At 42.3% G+C, this 17,289-nt stretch overlaps 1 protein-coding gene across 1 annotated transcript in view; it reads right to left on the reverse strand.

Annotated features, from left to right (window-relative positions):
- LOC120917026 (receptor-type tyrosine-protein phosphatase eta-like) overlaps positions 1-16,924 on the reverse strand; it is a 34,748-nt gene extending 17,824 nt beyond the window's left edge. Inside the window, exons 1-6 of the mRNA XM_040328015.1 lie at positions 16,664-16,924; positions 12,700-12,978; positions 9,605-9,880; positions 7,862-8,131; positions 3,194-3,472; positions 601-873 (exon numbers count right to left, since the gene is read on the reverse strand). Of these exons, the coding sequence (XP_040183949.1) occupies positions 601-873; positions 3,194-3,472; positions 7,862-8,131; positions 9,605-9,880; positions 12,700-12,978; positions 16,664-16,850 (1,564 nt within the window). The 5' untranslated portion in view covers positions 16,851-16,924. The remainder of the gene's footprint in view (positions 1-600; positions 874-3,193; positions 3,473-7,861; positions 8,132-9,604; positions 9,881-12,699; positions 12,979-16,663) is intronic.
- Between the last annotated feature and the right edge of the window lie 365 nt (positions 16,925-17,289).

Here is a 17,289-nt window from a genome sequence, read left to right on the forward strand (position 1 = left end):
AGAAAAGTACGATGTGAGCTTTTGGTCGGAAATTCCGACCGTGTGTAGGCTCCATCGAACTTTTGCTGTCGGAATTTCAGCCAACAAAACATTGAGAGGAGGTTCTCAAATTTTCCGACGGAAAAAATCCTTTTGGAAAATCCGGTCGTCTGTAGCAATTCCGACGCGCATAATTCCGACGCATGCTCAGAAACAATACGACGCATGTTCGGAAGCATTGAACTTAATTTTCTCGGCTCGTCGTACTGTTGTACGTCACCGCGTTCTTGACGTTCGGATGTTCAGAGAACATTTTTGTGTGACCGTGTGTATGCAAGCCAAGCTTGAGCGGAATTCCGTCGGAATAACCATCCAAGGTTTTTCCGACGGAAAATCCGATCGTGTGTATGGGGCATAAATCAATGGGTCTAAAACAAGAACTGTTCTTGTGACTGGTGGCAACAAACCAGATTGTTTAACTTCCATACATCTAGTGAAGTATACGAGAATGAAGGAGAGAATTGGATTGGCTGTTAAGAATAAATGGATCTTCTTGCCAGAGAGATGGCAATGGTTGAATGAGGCTTTTATGAGTTATTGTTCCTGTTCAGTAGTACTTACGGGTGCAGTCAGTTATAGATGTGGGGTCTGATTGTATGTTACAGGCAGATATTGTATAAATCAGGAATGTATACGTCTCTCCCGCTGTCAGATTTCCTATTGTAGCCGATGCACCGCTCACTATTATATTATTTATCATTTCAGATGATGAGGTTACATTGGTCTGCACCCTGTAGGTGTATGAGCTCTGATACTCGTCTGGTTGTGTCCAGGTCAGGGACATAGAATTGGTAGTTTTGGCTCCAATCTGCGGTGATTTCACAGATAACGGTTCTGTGGATAAAGGAAAAAAAGTGACATTATTAAACCAATTGAAAGTGTGATATTTGAAGTTACAATGTAATAAGTCTTGATCAACAGAAAAACACAGCGGTTCACGCAGGGGCAGCACGACTTGCCAGAGCGACTCGGCAAGGCGATCTGCCCACGACTTCAGTGCAAGTCAATGCAATTTGCCCTGAAGTCGTCCCAAAGTAGTACAGGAACCTTTTTCTAAGTGGGGGCGACTTGAGTCGCTCCTATTAGAACGGTTCCATAGTACAGAACCGAGTCGCGCCTGACGCCTGACAGCTGAAGAGACCTCTTCTTGTTTCACCTCTTCCCTTCCCAACAGTGCCGGGACAAGGTCATCCAGCACCCAGGGCAAAGATGCCAAACTGCGCCCCTCCTTTCCCTTAGGGTTAGGGTCAGGGTGCCCACCCTTATCCCTGCAATAAACCATTACGCTAGGGGCAGCTTCCCCTCCTGCCCACCCCTTGTCCCGGCCCTGCTTCCCAATCACACAAGATCTTAGTCAGCTGGAAAACCAGGAAGTCCGGGCGATGTGTGCACCAAGAATGAGGCTTGAGACACAGACACAAACAGCGTGGGTGCGCAATGACGTCACAGGCAGCGACAGATCAGAGCAGATCTTCAGATGCTTGAAAAAGGAGCGTGCCTAATAACCTACGGCGTATGCTCTGAAACGTCGTCGCTCTGTCGTTGCCCGTGACGTCATTGCGCTCCCACGCTGTTTGTGTCTGTGTCTCAAGCCTCATTCTCGGTGCACACATCGCCCGGACTTCCTGCTTTTCCAGCTGACTAAGATCCAGGGGATAGATTAACATCACAGCCTACATCTGCAGCGGATGATCGCCACCTATGGGCCAGCAAGGACTTGTATGCTGAATTCTCCAATTTTAAATGTAAGTGGATAATGCACCTATTGTAAAATTAAAATCACATAGTTCCTGACCTGGTGGCGCCTTCTTTCTTTTGTTTTGCATATTTGGAGCCTGCTCTCATCTTCCCCCTGGAGGCTTGCCCTGGAACATGGACTCTGTATTATTTTAATCTATAGGACTTTTTCCCCATTTTTCCATTCCCCATTCCAACTTCTCCCATTGTGTGACACACACTGTATAATACATAAAAGGACTATCATTCAACGGACATATTGTCTTGCATACCTGATTACAGCGCCACTAACCCTATTGTTTTGTCTATAAAGGGCCAGATTCAGGTAGGACTTACGGCGACGTATCTTCTTATACGCCGCGTAAGTCCACGGATGCGCCGTCGTATCTATGCGCCGTATTATTGAAACCAGATACGCCTGAATTCTGGCTCCATCCGACCGACGTAAGTCTCCTACGCCGTCGTATCTTGAGTGCATATTTACGCTGGCCGCTAGGGGCGCTTCCATTGATTTACACGTCTAATATGTAAATGACCTAGATACGCTGATTCACGAACGTACTTGCGCCTGTCGCATTAAGCTACGCCGTTTATGTAAGGCGTACGCCTGGCGTAAAGTTATCCCTCATAAAGCAGGGGTAAGTCATGTTAGGGTATGGACGTCGGAACAGCCGTCGGATTTTACGTCGTTTGCGTAAGTTGTACGTGAATGGGGCTGGGCGTAGGTTACGTACACGTCGTATGCATTGAGCCGTCGTATCTTAGGGAGTATATGCGACGTGATTCTGAGCATGCGCGCGCAGGCGCCGTTCGTTCGGCCATTCATTTACATGGGGTCACAGTTAATTTTAATACAACACGCCCACTACCTTCCAAATATGAATTAGGCGGGCTTACGCCGGCCCATTTACGCTGCGCTGCCGTAACTTAGGGAGCAAGTGCTTTGTGAATACTGTACTTGCCTCTCTATGTTACGTCGGCGTATCGCATATGAGATGTGCTACGCCCTCTCAAACATACGCCGCGGTACGTGGATCTGACCCAAAGTTTTTACATGGTCTTCTCCTCATTAATCCCACTAGCAATCTGCTTGCAAGCAAATGTAACTAGGCATAAAAAAAAAAAAAATCATAATTTCCCCATGGCTGTGGTTTACAGGCAGCCATTGAAATGAATGGCTGTATACCCCTGTACTTGTATAAAATCTGATATTTCTTTCCATTGGCATTTACCCATGTACGTATACGTATACGACATAATGTCCCGAATGCGACACCATACCTCCCAACATTTTGAGATGGGAATGAAGGACACCTACTAGCAAACGTATTGGATACACCCCCTGCCATGCCCACTTAAAAGAGAATTAACCCCCCCCAAAAAAAGGTTAATTAAATCCACAAGAGCAAAAACGTACTTGTACAGACCGATCCAATCACAGCCGTGGTCTGATACCCCCAAACTCCGACTGTCACCACAGAGATGGTGTAATTAGTCCCCGATATTATGTTTTGAAGGGTGACAGATGTTGTGTCGCTTGTCACATTTCCAGCAATGATTGAAGGAGAAGAAGAATTCCTATAAATGATATTATATGACTTCACCACTCCGGTCATATTTACTGGATCTCCCCAAGATAAGGTGACATTCTCAGTTCCTATCATAGGAAAGGTTATGCTGCCCGGTGGGGTGGGATCTGTGTGAAAATATAACAATGTTAGAAAGAAAAAGATTTAATTAAAGCGGGGGTTCACCCTAAAAACTATTTTCTAACATTACATTGACATGACCCTCGACAATGACAGTATGCCGTTTTTTTTTTGCTGTACATACCTTTGTACAGCTATTTTCTTCCCTGGCTTCCGGGTAGGGCCTCCCGCGGGAGAGGGCGTTCCTATCCAGCAGGTGATTGACGTGATGACAAACACTAGTTCCCCCGTCGCATAAGGAGCGTCACGAGTTGCCGAAAGGAGCTATACGGCGCCTGCTTCTTTCGGCAACTTGTGACGCTCCTTATGCGACGGGGGGAGCTAGTGTTTGTCATCACGTCAATCACCTGCTGCATAGGAACGCCCACTCCCGCGGGAGGCCCTACCCGAAATCCAGGGAAGAAAATAAATAACTGTACAAAGGTATGTACAGCAAAAAAAAAAAAAACGGCATACTGTCATTGTCGAGAGTCATGTCAATGTAATGTTAGAAAATAGTTTTTAGGGTGAACCCCCGCTTTAACCTTTTTTTGGGGGGGTTATTCATTTGCTTTGAAATATACACATATCATGGGGGTAATTAACAAAGAGTGGTGCATGCATAATGCTTGTACCACTCTACTGAACATAAAAAAAAAATGGAGCAGAAGGTGCTCCTAGTAAGTAAAATGGGTGCAAGTCCCTTTGTTAATTAGGAGTGATCAGTTCTGTTTTGCTGTGGTTGTGGCAGACACGGCTCAGAGAACAGGAGAGCTGGAGCTGCATGTACCAATCTCTTTTTTTCTGCCCCGCCCCTCCTCTGAGTTATGTCATATGACTTCACCACTCGGCTCCTATTTTCTGGATTTCCAACAAGATAAAGAGAGTTCCTATCCCAGTAAAGACTATGCTGCCTGGTGGGGTGGGATCTGTTTGAAAATGTAACAATGTAAGAAAAAAGAAAGGAATGAGACTCAAGAGGATTAATTTGCTTTTAAATAAATATAATGATGGGGGCGCTTGAAATGGTCACCTTTCATTCAAATTCAAATGTTTAAAATAAAATGATTGAAAAAATCTTTATCCCAACCCCTGTAGACATGTGCAGGATGAAAAAATTTGTTTTGTTTCGATTCGTTATTTAATTAAATTTGTTTAGTTAAGTTCGTTGCATTCATTACATTTGTTTTCGGGATTTATTTCGTATTCGAAAAAAATTCTACCGCATTCGAAAACAAATCTACCGAATTCGAAAAAAATTATCAAATTCGAAATAATGCTACCACATTTAAACGAAACTATATATAACCATTTCCTGAAATTCGAAATTCGTATAGAATGAAATCGAATTTGAATAGAAAAGATTAAAATAGAATCGAATACTAGAAAAGAATAGTATAGAAAAACAATAGCACAGAACAGAAAAAATATATTTTATATATCTCTATATATAGAGATATATATATATATATATATTTATATATAACATCTTCTGAAATTCGACTTTCGTATAGAATGAAATCGAATTCTGATGTAAAAAAAAATCGAGTGTGGTAATTTTTTCTAATTTAGTAGATTTTTTTTTCAATTGCGGTAGTTTTTTCTAATTCGGTAGAATTTTTTCAAATGCGGTAGAATTTTTTCAAATGCAGTAGATTTTTTCTAATCGAATTACATTTTTCAAATTTTATCGACTTTAGGAATTCGTTCAAATTGTTTTCAAATTCTAATATGAAACTAATCTTTTATAATCTTTTCTATTCAAATTCGATTTTATTCAATAAGAAATTCGAATTTCGTATAAAATGAATTCAAATTCGAATAGAAAAGATTAGAATGGAATAGAAAAGATTAGAATGGAATAGAAAAGAAAAACAAGAGAATAGAATAAAATATAATATATATTATAATTGTTTCTATTCTGTTCTATTGTTTTTCAATTCTTTTATATTTTAGTTTCTATACATTTAAATTATTTTCCAATCTATTCTAGAATTCAAATTTATACTATTCGAATTTCGGAAGACTGTCATGTTCTATTTTATTACATTCTATTAACTTCTATTCTATTATTTTTGATTCTATTGCTTTATTGTTTTATATTCTATTTTATTGTAGTTTTTAGAAAACCGATTTCTATATTTTCAAATTCGATTTGAATTTGTTTTCAAATTCGATTCGAATTTGTTTTCAAATTCGATTTGAATTTGTTTTCAAATTCGATTTGAATTTGTTTTCAAATTCGATTCGAATTCGAATTTCGTTCGCGTTTTTTCGAATTTGTTTAAATTCGTTAATTTGTAATTCGGAAATTCGGATGCATACGAATTTACGAATAATGAAAAATTTGTCCGAATTCGAATTCGGAACGAAATGAAATGCACATGTCTAGTCAGTGTTACTATTATCATGTTCAGCGTAGTTACATAGTTACAGAGTTATGCTGGCCATACACTCCACGAAAAATCGTCCGAATGAACTTTCGAAAAACGAACGTTCTGGTTGTGAGCGCAAACGATAGATCCATCATGTAATGACCGATAAATCGCTCAGTGGACATAAATAAAAAAAATTTGGTTCGTTTTTTTACATATACCTAGTGCAGAAAGTTCGGACGGGAAACACATTAACCTTCCGATTTATCGTTCGTTCGGCAGAAAATTTCCAAATGTGTGCTTCGTTTTTTCGGCTCAAAAATGTCCCAACGATTATTGATTTTGTGCCCATTAACTGGTCGAAAAGAACTGTCTGAACGACCGATTTTCGGCCAAATTTTTCGTATAGTGTATGGCCAGCATTAGTCAGGTTAAAAAAAGACACAAGTCCATCCAGTTCAACCATAAAAAATGTAAATAATAATAATATCATACAATATCATTGCAAACCCAGTTTCAGAGGAAGGCAAAAAAAAATGTGAGTGCAAAATATAAAATAGAGCTGCTAGCACCCTCAAGTCAAATACAAACTCAAATAAATATAAAATACAAAATGAGTGCAGTGCTTAAAATGACATAAGTGAAAAAACCTGGCCAATCCCCAGGCAACGTTCTTTTGTGACGAAACGCGTGGGGGGCCTACGACGGTGACGTCATTGAACTACACCTCCCAGGAGGTTAATAGAAAAGCAAATGGAAGTGAAGCGAAGCTCATAGGGACGCAGCGTTTCCAATCTAAAGACAAGCCGTTTCGATGATTTTATCCTTGTCAGGTCACCTGTGGCCAGGTGACAAGTGCACCCCAGTTGGGGTCAGGGATGCACCTCAGGGTAGTGAACCCTATAGCCAACTGCTGCTATCAGAGAGGAAGCGTGAACCCAAGATCCCCCAGGGCGCTGAGTCTAAGACCCAGCTTTGTGTTCACCAGAGCCTCTAGTGGTGAGGATGGCCAAAAATTTGGTTGGAAAGACTGTTGCTCAAATACTGTGCGACATAAAATATTGCAATGATTGCTATTTTGTTCTCTAGGGTCTCTGCTAAAATATATATATATATATATATATATATATATATATATATATATATATATATATACCTTCAAGTGGTTAAGCATTATTAGCATACAATGGGCTAGATTCAGATACAGCCCATTGTATCTCAGATACACTATGCCGCCGTAACTTAGGGTGCAAGTTCCGTATTCAGAAAGAACTTGCGCCCTAAGTTACGGCGGCGTAGTGTAAATGTGTCAGCGTAAGCCTGCCTAATTCAAATTTGGCTGGTAGTGGGCGTGTTTTATGTTAAACTATCATGACCCCACGTAATTAACGCTGTTTTCGAACGGCGCGTGTGCCGTCCGTGGACGTATCCCAGTGCGCATGCTCGAAATCACATCGCAAATAGTCAACGCTTTCGACGTGAACGTAACTTACGCAAAGCCCTATTCGCGAACGTTTTATGCAAACAACGTAAAATTTTACGCTGTCCCGACGTCAATACTTAACATTGCGTACACCTTATATAGCAGGGGTAACTTTACGCCGGTCCGACGCCTTACGTAAACGACGCATATAGATATACGCCGGGCGCAACTACGTTCGTGAATCGGCGTATCTACCTAATTTGCATATTCTACGCGTAAATCTACGCAAGCGCCACCTAGCGGCCAGCGTAAATATGCAACTAAGATACGACGGCGTAAGAGACTTACGTTGGTCGTATCTTAGCAAAATTCCGGCGTATCATGCTTTCTGAATACAGAAAAAAGATACGCCGGCGCATCCTAGAAGTTACGTGGTGTATCAACAGATACGCCGACGTAACTTCTTTCTGAATCTAGCCCATAATTTTCTTTCTGTTTGCCCTTTTATAGAATTTTTTTGTATGATTTAGTGAAATATCATATTTTTGAGAATTGTTTTTGAGAAAACCTGGAAGTCACATGACATTGATCATACTTACATGTAGCCTGTGACAGCGAAGGGGCCGCCTGGCTGCAGGAACTGCTGACTGTCACTATTGTTACATTGTAGACTCTTCCCGGTAATAATCCAGTAACATTTACTGGCATAGTGTTAGGCTGTATTGTGAGAGTCTGTATTGTGCTATTGATGTCTTCTGTTATAGTGACGGTATAATTAGACATTTTTCCTTGTGGCGCCGTCCAGTTCACAAACAGAGAATTCACCGACGTGTAACTGTTTGCAGCGGCACCGACAACTTGTCCGGGAACTAACAGGAAAAACAATATTTTTAGTAGTAAAAAGTATGCATACAGATTTTATTATAAAGGGTGCAGGCGATCTACAATTGAGATGGGGGCTGGTATGGTAAATGAAAATGTAATGATGTGCCGGTATATATCATCCAAAAAACATACGGTAAGCTCCTAAGTTCAATTCACAAACGGAACATGCAATATTTATAACCAGGGTTTTGCTGGTGGTATCACAAGAGGTATATGTCAGAAACAAGTGTGGGGAGTCCCCTCCAATAGCTTGGTGGGAAGCCCTTTGGGTCTGGTATGGATTTTAAGGGGGACCCCATGCCCAAAAAAATAAAAAATGATGTGGGGTTCCCCCTCCCCAAAACATGCATCCTGGCAGCTCAGGAAAGGGAGGGGATGAGCGAGCACCCCCCCCTCCTGAACCATACCAGGCCACAAGCCCTCAACAAGGGGGGGTGCATTGGGGCGGGGGGGGGGGGGCTTTTGTCTTCAAGTGGTTAAGCATTATCAGCATACAATATCGTTGGATTTTTTGTTGGTATGGATGATTGGCAGCTGTAACAGAATGGTCCGGAACACCCAGAGACTTTTGAAGGATGTGGGGTACTCCTGTGCCAGCGTCACTAATGACTCTTGGGTCTAGGGTTACCCTGTGCCCCTTTTGGGCATAGGGTGACTGAGAAATATTAATTATAAATTACATGAGATGGGACATTACTGATAATTCATGTTTTGCAGGATCTTGGAATATTACAGGTGATTTCATTCTGACCCCCACCCGGTCAATAAGAGTGTCTCCTTCAATGCTAATACTGTTTTGTGTGAAAAGTCTATTGATGATAGATATGTGTTGTGAGTTAGCAGTCTAAGGGTCAGATGTCTCCTTTCAGGGATAGGGAATTAGCATGTCAATTATGTTTAGTAAAGGAATGTGACTTCTCAGCTGTAGTAATTAGGTCATGGTAAATCGGTGCCAAAACATCTGACATAGAAATGTGTATTATGCAGGTGAATCACTTAGTATCGGAGACGGAACGTCTGGGGGATAATTGGCTCCTCTGAAGGTCATTGTCTAAGAGAAGGTGTATTGAAGCCCCATTGTGTGATGTGTGGGTGGAGAGTTCCTTTGTCCCTGTGATTACTGTAAACATGCCTGTACTGCATAAAAAGCTGAGAGCTAACCATTAAAGTTCGTTCATACATTTTGAAACCAGTAACAGAGCGTATGTCTCGTTATTCTGGGAAATTAGTTGGATCGTGTATGATGTCTGTTGGATGGTTGGAGTGTCCGATAAGCTGTCGTGGTTGATGGAATGGGAATATCGTAAACGGTGGTGACCGTTACAGCTGCTATGAATGTTAGTTATATGAACAAGAACCGCTTGTGGAAACTTTAATAAAGAAGGCAGAGGGAATGTTTGCTGGCAATAGTTTATCATGGCTTTTATGAGTTACTTCTCCAGTGCGGCAGTACTTACGGGTGCAGTCAGTTATAGACGTAGGGTCTGATTCAGTGGAGTTACAGGTAGATATTGTATATACAGTGAATGTATACGTCTCTCCCGCTGTCAGATATCCTATTGTAGCCGATGCACCGCTCACTATTGTATTATTTATCAGTGTAGATGATGAGATTACAATGGTCTGCACCCTGTAGCTGTATGAGCTCTGATACTCGTCTGGTTGTGTCCAGGTCAGGGACATAGAATTGGTCGTTTTGGCAACAATCTGTGGTGATTTCACGGATAACGGTTCTGTGGAAAAAGGAAAAAAGTTACATTAATAGCCAGAGTAAGAATTGTTACATTCAGTGGGTGACAATGAAGTTGCAATGATAGAGATCACTATCAACAGAAAAACACGAATAATAATTAATAATAAATAATAATATTAATAATAGTGATAATGTACAGTAAGTTGATAAGGAGACCTCTTCTTGTCTGTGTCCTTCCCTTAGTAAGAAGATCTTATTGACTGATTGTGATTCACATTGCTACCATCATATTGTAAAGTTTAGGCAGCAAAAGTGTATCTAAACCCAAAATCAAAAATGTAACATATTTCAACTTACTAGTCTTTGGTGGGGTGGTTGCATTTTTTTTAAGCTTCTTTTGCTTTATCTTCACCTGGTAATCTTGCAAATAACACACATGTTGTCCCTGGGTGGCTACATCACTCTATCTATAGAGGTTGTCACCCTATGCTGTTTTCCTGATATGAGGCTTGACAAAGACAGGAACACCTTGAAACGTGTAGCCATGCCCCCAGGACATCTCCCGGCACCTGACATCATGCATTGGGTTTCTTTGGAGTCTCCTCCTGACTTCATGTGAGTTGCCAATTTGTTTTTATCATACAATAAATGATATTACCTACAGGTACCTACAGGCAGGGGCGGACTGACCATTGAGGCACTCGGGGACTGCCCGAAGGCCCCATGCCACTAGGGGGCCCCAGTAAAACCAGGGACAGTATGTAAAAATCTGTGTTTTTTTTACATCTGTCCCTGATATGTACGAAACCGACATGCTTTTGATGTGAAAATCCCAAGATTTTAGCTGCCCCGCCTCTGCACTGCCTCCTGGCATGGTGGCCATCTGTAAGCCCGGGGGCCCCATAATCTTCTATTGGCCGGGGGCCCCATGAGTTGTCAGTCCGCCCCTGCCTACAGTTAATCCTATAATAAGGCTTACCTGTAGGTACCGTAAATATCTCTTAAACTTGCACAGTAGGAGATATTCACTGCATCCGCACGTGCCGACGACACTGAAAAAATGGTTCTCTTGATATGAGGCTTGACAAAGAGAAATAAACGCCTTGAACCGGCATTTCTGGCAGCATGAATTGGTATTTTCTGTATTTGCCTAAAATGTGTTTGAAAAACTGTTGCGTAAATAATGTGACATAAAAAATTGCAAAACCCCCCCATTTATTCTCCAGGGCCCCTGCTTTAAAAATATATAATGTTTGGGGGTTCTGACAAATTTTCTAGCAAATAAAATTGATTTTCACCTCTCCGCAGCCTTCGACACTATCGACCATCAAATTTTGGAAGACCGCATGAAATATCTTTTTGGATGTAGTGGCACTGTCCTCCGCTGGATTAACTCCTTTTTCAGGGACAAGACCCATCAAGTGTGAATGAACATATGCAGCTCACCAATTGAACCCCTTCTCTAAGGAGTCCCGCAGGGCTCGGCATTGTCGCCCCTGCTATTCAACTGCTATATGCGCCCGCTCGCTGATATCATTGCTACACACAAACTAGCATGCCAGATCTACGCAGATGACACGCAGATCCAGGCTGACGCTGACGTTGGGCCAAACATGCACCTACAACTTAGAAATGGACTCCTTCACATACAAAAATGGATGGTCGACAACAAGCTAGGCCTCAACGAAGCAAAGACCGAGGTGATGCTGGTGGGCCCTCAACCAACCACCAATTTTCTCTTGGCCTGGCCCATTTCATTCTGCCCCATCCCAATGCCGGCAAAACAGGTCAGGAACCTAGGTATCATCTTTGATCCCTACCTGTCATTTATACCTCACGCAAAATTCTGTATCAAACACTCCAACTTCTATATACAGAGACTCCGGAAAATGAAAGATCTCTTTTCGCACGAAAACCGGCTAACTCTAGTACAGGACCTTGTGCATTGCCAGTTAGATTGCTCCAACATATTTTTTCTTGGACTTCCACTGAGAAAATTGCAAGTCACCCAGAATCAAGCTGCTCGCTTGGTCTACGGATGTGCCAGAACAGACCACATCACTGTGCTGGAAAAACTGCACTGGCTTCCTATCGCCAAGCGAGTACTATTCAAGGAAATGTGCTACATGTATAGGGCACTCCGGAAACTGGGCCCAATCTATCTGTCTGAATGGGCCTCTCACTATGTACCGCCAAGATCACTCCGATCGGCCAACTTACTTCTCACAGAACCGACAATTAGCAGACTACAATCTACTGGTAACAGACGCCGGCTTACAAAGGGCAATGAACTGTGGAACTCCCTTCCAGTGTCTCTAAGGTCTTTACCCTCCCTCCTGAGTTTCAGGAAGGGTTTCAAAACCTTCCTCTTTATCCAGGCCTACGGATAATCTGATGAAGAATAGGAAAAGTGCAAAAAAAAAAAACATGGACTTTGAATGCTCCTTTTCTTCCCCTATCTGGAGGGTTTTGGGTGGAACTCCGCTTTAAGTGGTTAAATAAATCGCTACACCTAGATGGAGGCGGCCTCTTGTGTTTGTTTTTTCAGAAAAAAAACTAAAAATTAATACCAAGGCACCCTTGGTTTTCAGGGAAAGGAGGGCAGTGAGCAAATACCCCCCACCCCCCGAAGCACACCAGGCCACATATCTTTTAAAATTGAGATGGGAAAACTTGTAAGGGGGTTGGCAAAGCCAGACAGATCAATATTTGCTTGGTACCTTTTGTAAAGCATATGCCTCTCAGTAACTGAAAGGACTGTAGAAAAACTTGGCAATCACAATACTGACAGGCCCTTTTTCATTTTAAAATTCATGCAAAAAATAACCAGTAATACTTTTTAGAGGATCAAAAACTTACTTGTACAGACCAATCCAATCACAGCTGTGCTCTTATAACCCAAAGCTCCGACTGTCACCACAGAGATGGTGTAATTAGTCCCCGATATCAGGTTTTGAAGGGTAACATTTGTTGTGTTGCTTCTCACAGTTCCAGACATGATTGAAGGAGAAGAAGAATTCCAATAAGTGATATTATATGACTTCACCACTCCCGTCATATTTACTGGATCTCCCCAAGATAAGGTGGCATTCTTAGTTCCTATCATAGGAAAGGTTATGATGCCCGGTGGGGTGGGATCTGTTTGAAAATAATGTTAGGAAAAAACGAGAAGTAAGGAGATGTATCTGCTTTAAAAAGAATACATATAAGGGGGGAATTAGCAAAGAGTGGTGCAAGCATAATGCTTGGATTACTCTTGTAAAAAAAATAAAAAAAATAAGCAGATTTTGCTCCTAATTAACAAAAGGGATGCAAGCCCCTTGGGTAAATAGGAATGTTCAGCTCTCTGTTCTACTGTGGCTGTGGCAGGCACAGAAGACAGAATGAGCTGCTGCATGAATTCCAGTAAGTTATATTAGTTGACCCAGCACTCCGGTCATATTTACTGGATCTCCCCAAGATAAGGTGACATTCTTAATTTGTTGGATAGTAAAGGCTATGCTCACTGGTGGGGGGTGGGATCTGTTAGAAATTATAACATGTTAAGAAAAAAATAATGAGATGGAAGAAGATTCCATTGCTTTAAAAGAAATACATATAATGAAGAGAGTTAAAAAAGAGTGGTGCACACATAACGCTTTTGCACCACTCTAAACATAAACATCAACATAAAAAATTGAGCAGATTTTGCTCCTAATTAACAAAAGAGATGCACCCCCTTTGTCAATTAGTAGCTTTCCGTTCCTTGTTCTGCTGTGGCTGTGACATGCGCAGAACAGAGAACAGGAGAGCTGATGCTGCATGATCCTATCCCTGTGCCCTTCTATTGACCCTCTACTCAGCTCTGCTCACAGTGGGAGGGAGGAGGAGGGTTGTTACCCTGCGTGTGTGGTATTTTTTTTAGCTGCATTCCAGGCTGGTTGGACAATGGCTGGATGGTCTCCTTATCACCGGCCGCAGATCTTGTCTTCTGGTCTTCGACACAAGACAAACGCAGCATTGGGATCATCCTCAGGGGCCCCTGCAAGTGGACTTTCCTGCAACCTTCATCTGGAGGTATCTCTATTAATAACTATATCTAACTGTGTGAGGGGGACCAACTGTTTGGTACCCAAGAAGTAGTAAAGGCACACAGAGACCTAAGAGGGTGGCACCAATATTATTTGGTGAATTAGTAGTAACAAGGAATACGTAGCAGCAAGATAGCAGCAAGGTGTTTACTAAACAATCTGGTACAGAGCCTTGATACTAACAGAACTTGGGTACAAGAGCTCAGAACAATGTTGGCTATGTTTTAACACAGGCTCTGCACTTGAGCAGACTCATGGATAGTGCTTACATTACCAGGGCAGCATCTGAGCTAAGGGGGTGGCTGATAAGCAGAGCAGCCATGCAGGAACACTTGGTAGACTTGTAGAAAGCTCCTTGTCCTAATTTTCTAGAACCCCCAGAAAGTGGAGCCAGTAGCAGAATACGTGCTCTGCCTCTTCTTCGACAGGAACCTCTCCCTAGCGCTAATTACACTGTCCCTAACCAGGAGGGATCCTGCCCCTGCTCCATCAACTTGGCACATGCATGCCACCTGCAGTGGGATAGTGCTAGTTATTAGCATTGCCTTCACTAAAGATGGCCACAGAGGTCAACTAGGGCAGCAGCGTGCAATCAACTTCACCCTCATAACACCTAAGGAGGCTTCAGAGGAACAAAGCTCCTCTCAACATCCATCCCTCTGCACAGTGGCCAGCTAAACAGCGCCACCTACAGCAATGAGGACAAATTGCACCCGACAACACCTGGGTATATGTGCAACATTTCACCAGGATTCCTATTGGGCCCTTTTGCTGATAATACCTTTTTGTATATGGGATGTATGTACTGTTTTTAAAGAAGAAGTCAAGTCAAAGTTCTTTTGGCCCTACTTCTCCTATAGATCACAGGAGTGCAGTTACCTCTGCACTCCTAAGACCCTTTTTCAGCAGACAGCGAACTAAAATCCGCTGTGGGCTGATGTTGCTCAGCTGGTCCAGGGGCTGAATCAATCCATATTTACAGTTGGAATCCACCCAGATGCCTGGACCGGCAGCTACTTCAGCCTAGTAGTGAGCTGCTGGGAGACTGATTCATAAGCTCCCGTCATCTCCACAGCCCGGTGCTCCAGTGAGCGCTGGAGGGGCAAATCAGAGAGCCTATGACTATCATTTACCGACTCTCAGCTCACAGAAGTCAAAGAACTGAGTGATCAGTGGTCTTTGATCGCTAAGTTCTCGGTCTAGAGACGGCAGGGGACAGCTGCAGCTGGGATCGGTGCTGCAGCCATCTAAGTGACTATGATTGTTTGTTATTTTCCAATCCCAAACTTTTCTTCTGATTTCTTCTTATATAAAGCGCTTACATAAAAAGCTTGTATTTTCTGTTCATAGAGGCACTGCCAACGTTTTTTTATTAAACATACTATTCCACTTAGTAGGAGTTCTGGTTCTCTTATTTACCTACATGTTTAGCGCAATATTCTTTTTGGAAAGGCCGTTAGTCATAAGCCCCCCTACTCAAAAGAAGGCTACATTAGAAATAAATGCATTACAGTTTGTTATACCACAGTGACTTTTAGGGGGGTTAGTATTTTCCCTTGAAAAACAAGGCCAGTACTTAGGGGTTGGACTAGGGACCTTCCCCAAGGGTCAAAGGTCAGGAGGTGTGTCCCCCAAAGGTCAAAGGTCAGGATGTGTGACCCACACCAAAGTGCCCCGCCTACTCTAGCAAAGTCGGAGAATTAACTAATTCGGGGAAAGCGTTTTGCCCTATAGGGCAACTACATATGTATATATGAAATACTAAAAAAAAAAGAAACGGCAAGAAAGTTAAAGTGGTTGGCAAGTCAGAATGTCACCATATAGCCTCTGAAAAAGTCTTCACATCCAGCGTACTTCAAGTTGTGCCCGGTCTCCTGCTGTGATCAAGGGTTCATCCCACTAATCCCTACATCACCATCTTGCCTTTATTGGCTTAGGAACATATGTGAGTAACCACAGCAACTGACGAATGCACTCCCTAAAGTGTTGATATCTGTAGACTTTGCCCGAAGCGGTATCATTCGAACACAGTGGAGCTTGAACTACAAGATTTAAGTATTCAGTCTTCTTTTTTAGGCACCACTCACTGTTTTTTTTGGGGGACACAACAGAATTGCATTAAAAAAAATTAACTCCACTTCTCGGTGGTCTGAATTAATTGGACTAAATCTGTACTTTTTCCCTTAGACCTCTTGTCACAAGCTTTAAATACCTAGGTGTTCAAATACAGCGTGACCTGAATACATTTTATGACCTTAATATACATCCCATGTTGGTGCAACTGAGGGCTAGGTGCACTTCCTGGGGGACTCTACCGCTGAACCTGTTGGGGCGCATTAACCTTATAAAAATGGTATTCCTCCCTAAGTTTATTTACCTATTTAAAAATTCCCCAGTATGGATAACGGATTCTTTCTTACGGGGACCTAGACAGATGCATTGGGGCCTTTATCTGGAGGGGGGGGGGTGCAACTCCTCGCTTGGCAAGATCCACCATGTGTTGTCCTGTCAGGTGCGGAGGGTTGGCGTTGCCTAGTTTCCATGCTTCCTTTGCTTAACTGTACATACCGTATGTACACAATCCTGTATTGATTTGTAACAGCTACCATCAGCTTGACTGTTGTACCATACTTGTCTCTTTATAATAAACTGAAATTTATGACCGTGAAAAATAAATAAAAATGAAAAAATGAACAGAAAAAAATTGCAGATGACAAATGGCGCTGTAGTCACATGACCGTGCTTCTACTCACAAGTAGCCTCCATGACTGGCGACGATGTCTGGCTGCAGTTCCCGCTATTTGTCTGTACAGTGACTATATATAAGCTGCCGGGCAGTAATCCGGTGAAATTTGTTTGCGTAGAATTTGTTTGTGTTGTTTTTGATGCCACTCCTGTTATAGTGATAATATATGAATCCACTCTTCCTTTAGCTGCCATCCAGTTTACTCCCAGAGTGTTTGTTGAATTGTAATTATTCAGTGTGGTGGCAAGAATTAGTCCGGGACCTAAGCAGAAAGGTTACATATTTTTATTGCCTTTTTCCAAACACTTGCCATTTTTTTGATTGACAGTGCAGTTCATGCAGAACAGATAAAAAAAAAACAGTTGCAGTAACTGAGTTGTTTTCACTTTTTATATGAACACAGTATAGGGATCTGCTGCCCTCTACTGTCTGCATTTGTAAATAGCTGTTGCTTGTTAATTACCACAGAGTTAGCTGGTTATAGACAGGTACTTCCTGTCCCTGCTAGCTGGGTCAGAAACCCCAATTTACTGTGATATTTTAAGAGGAGTTCCTAGGAAGTAGAGACAGAGCTGGGCCACATAACCATTTATGCAGAAGCTGCTGTTGTATTTTATCCAGCCCAGAAGCAGA

Source organism: Rana temporaria, chromosome 11 (assembly GCF_905171775.1).
Source record: "Rana temporaria chromosome 11, aRanTem1.1, whole genome shotgun sequence".
NCBI classification, from domain to species: Eukaryota; Metazoa; Chordata; class Amphibia; order Anura; family Ranidae; genus Rana; species Rana temporaria.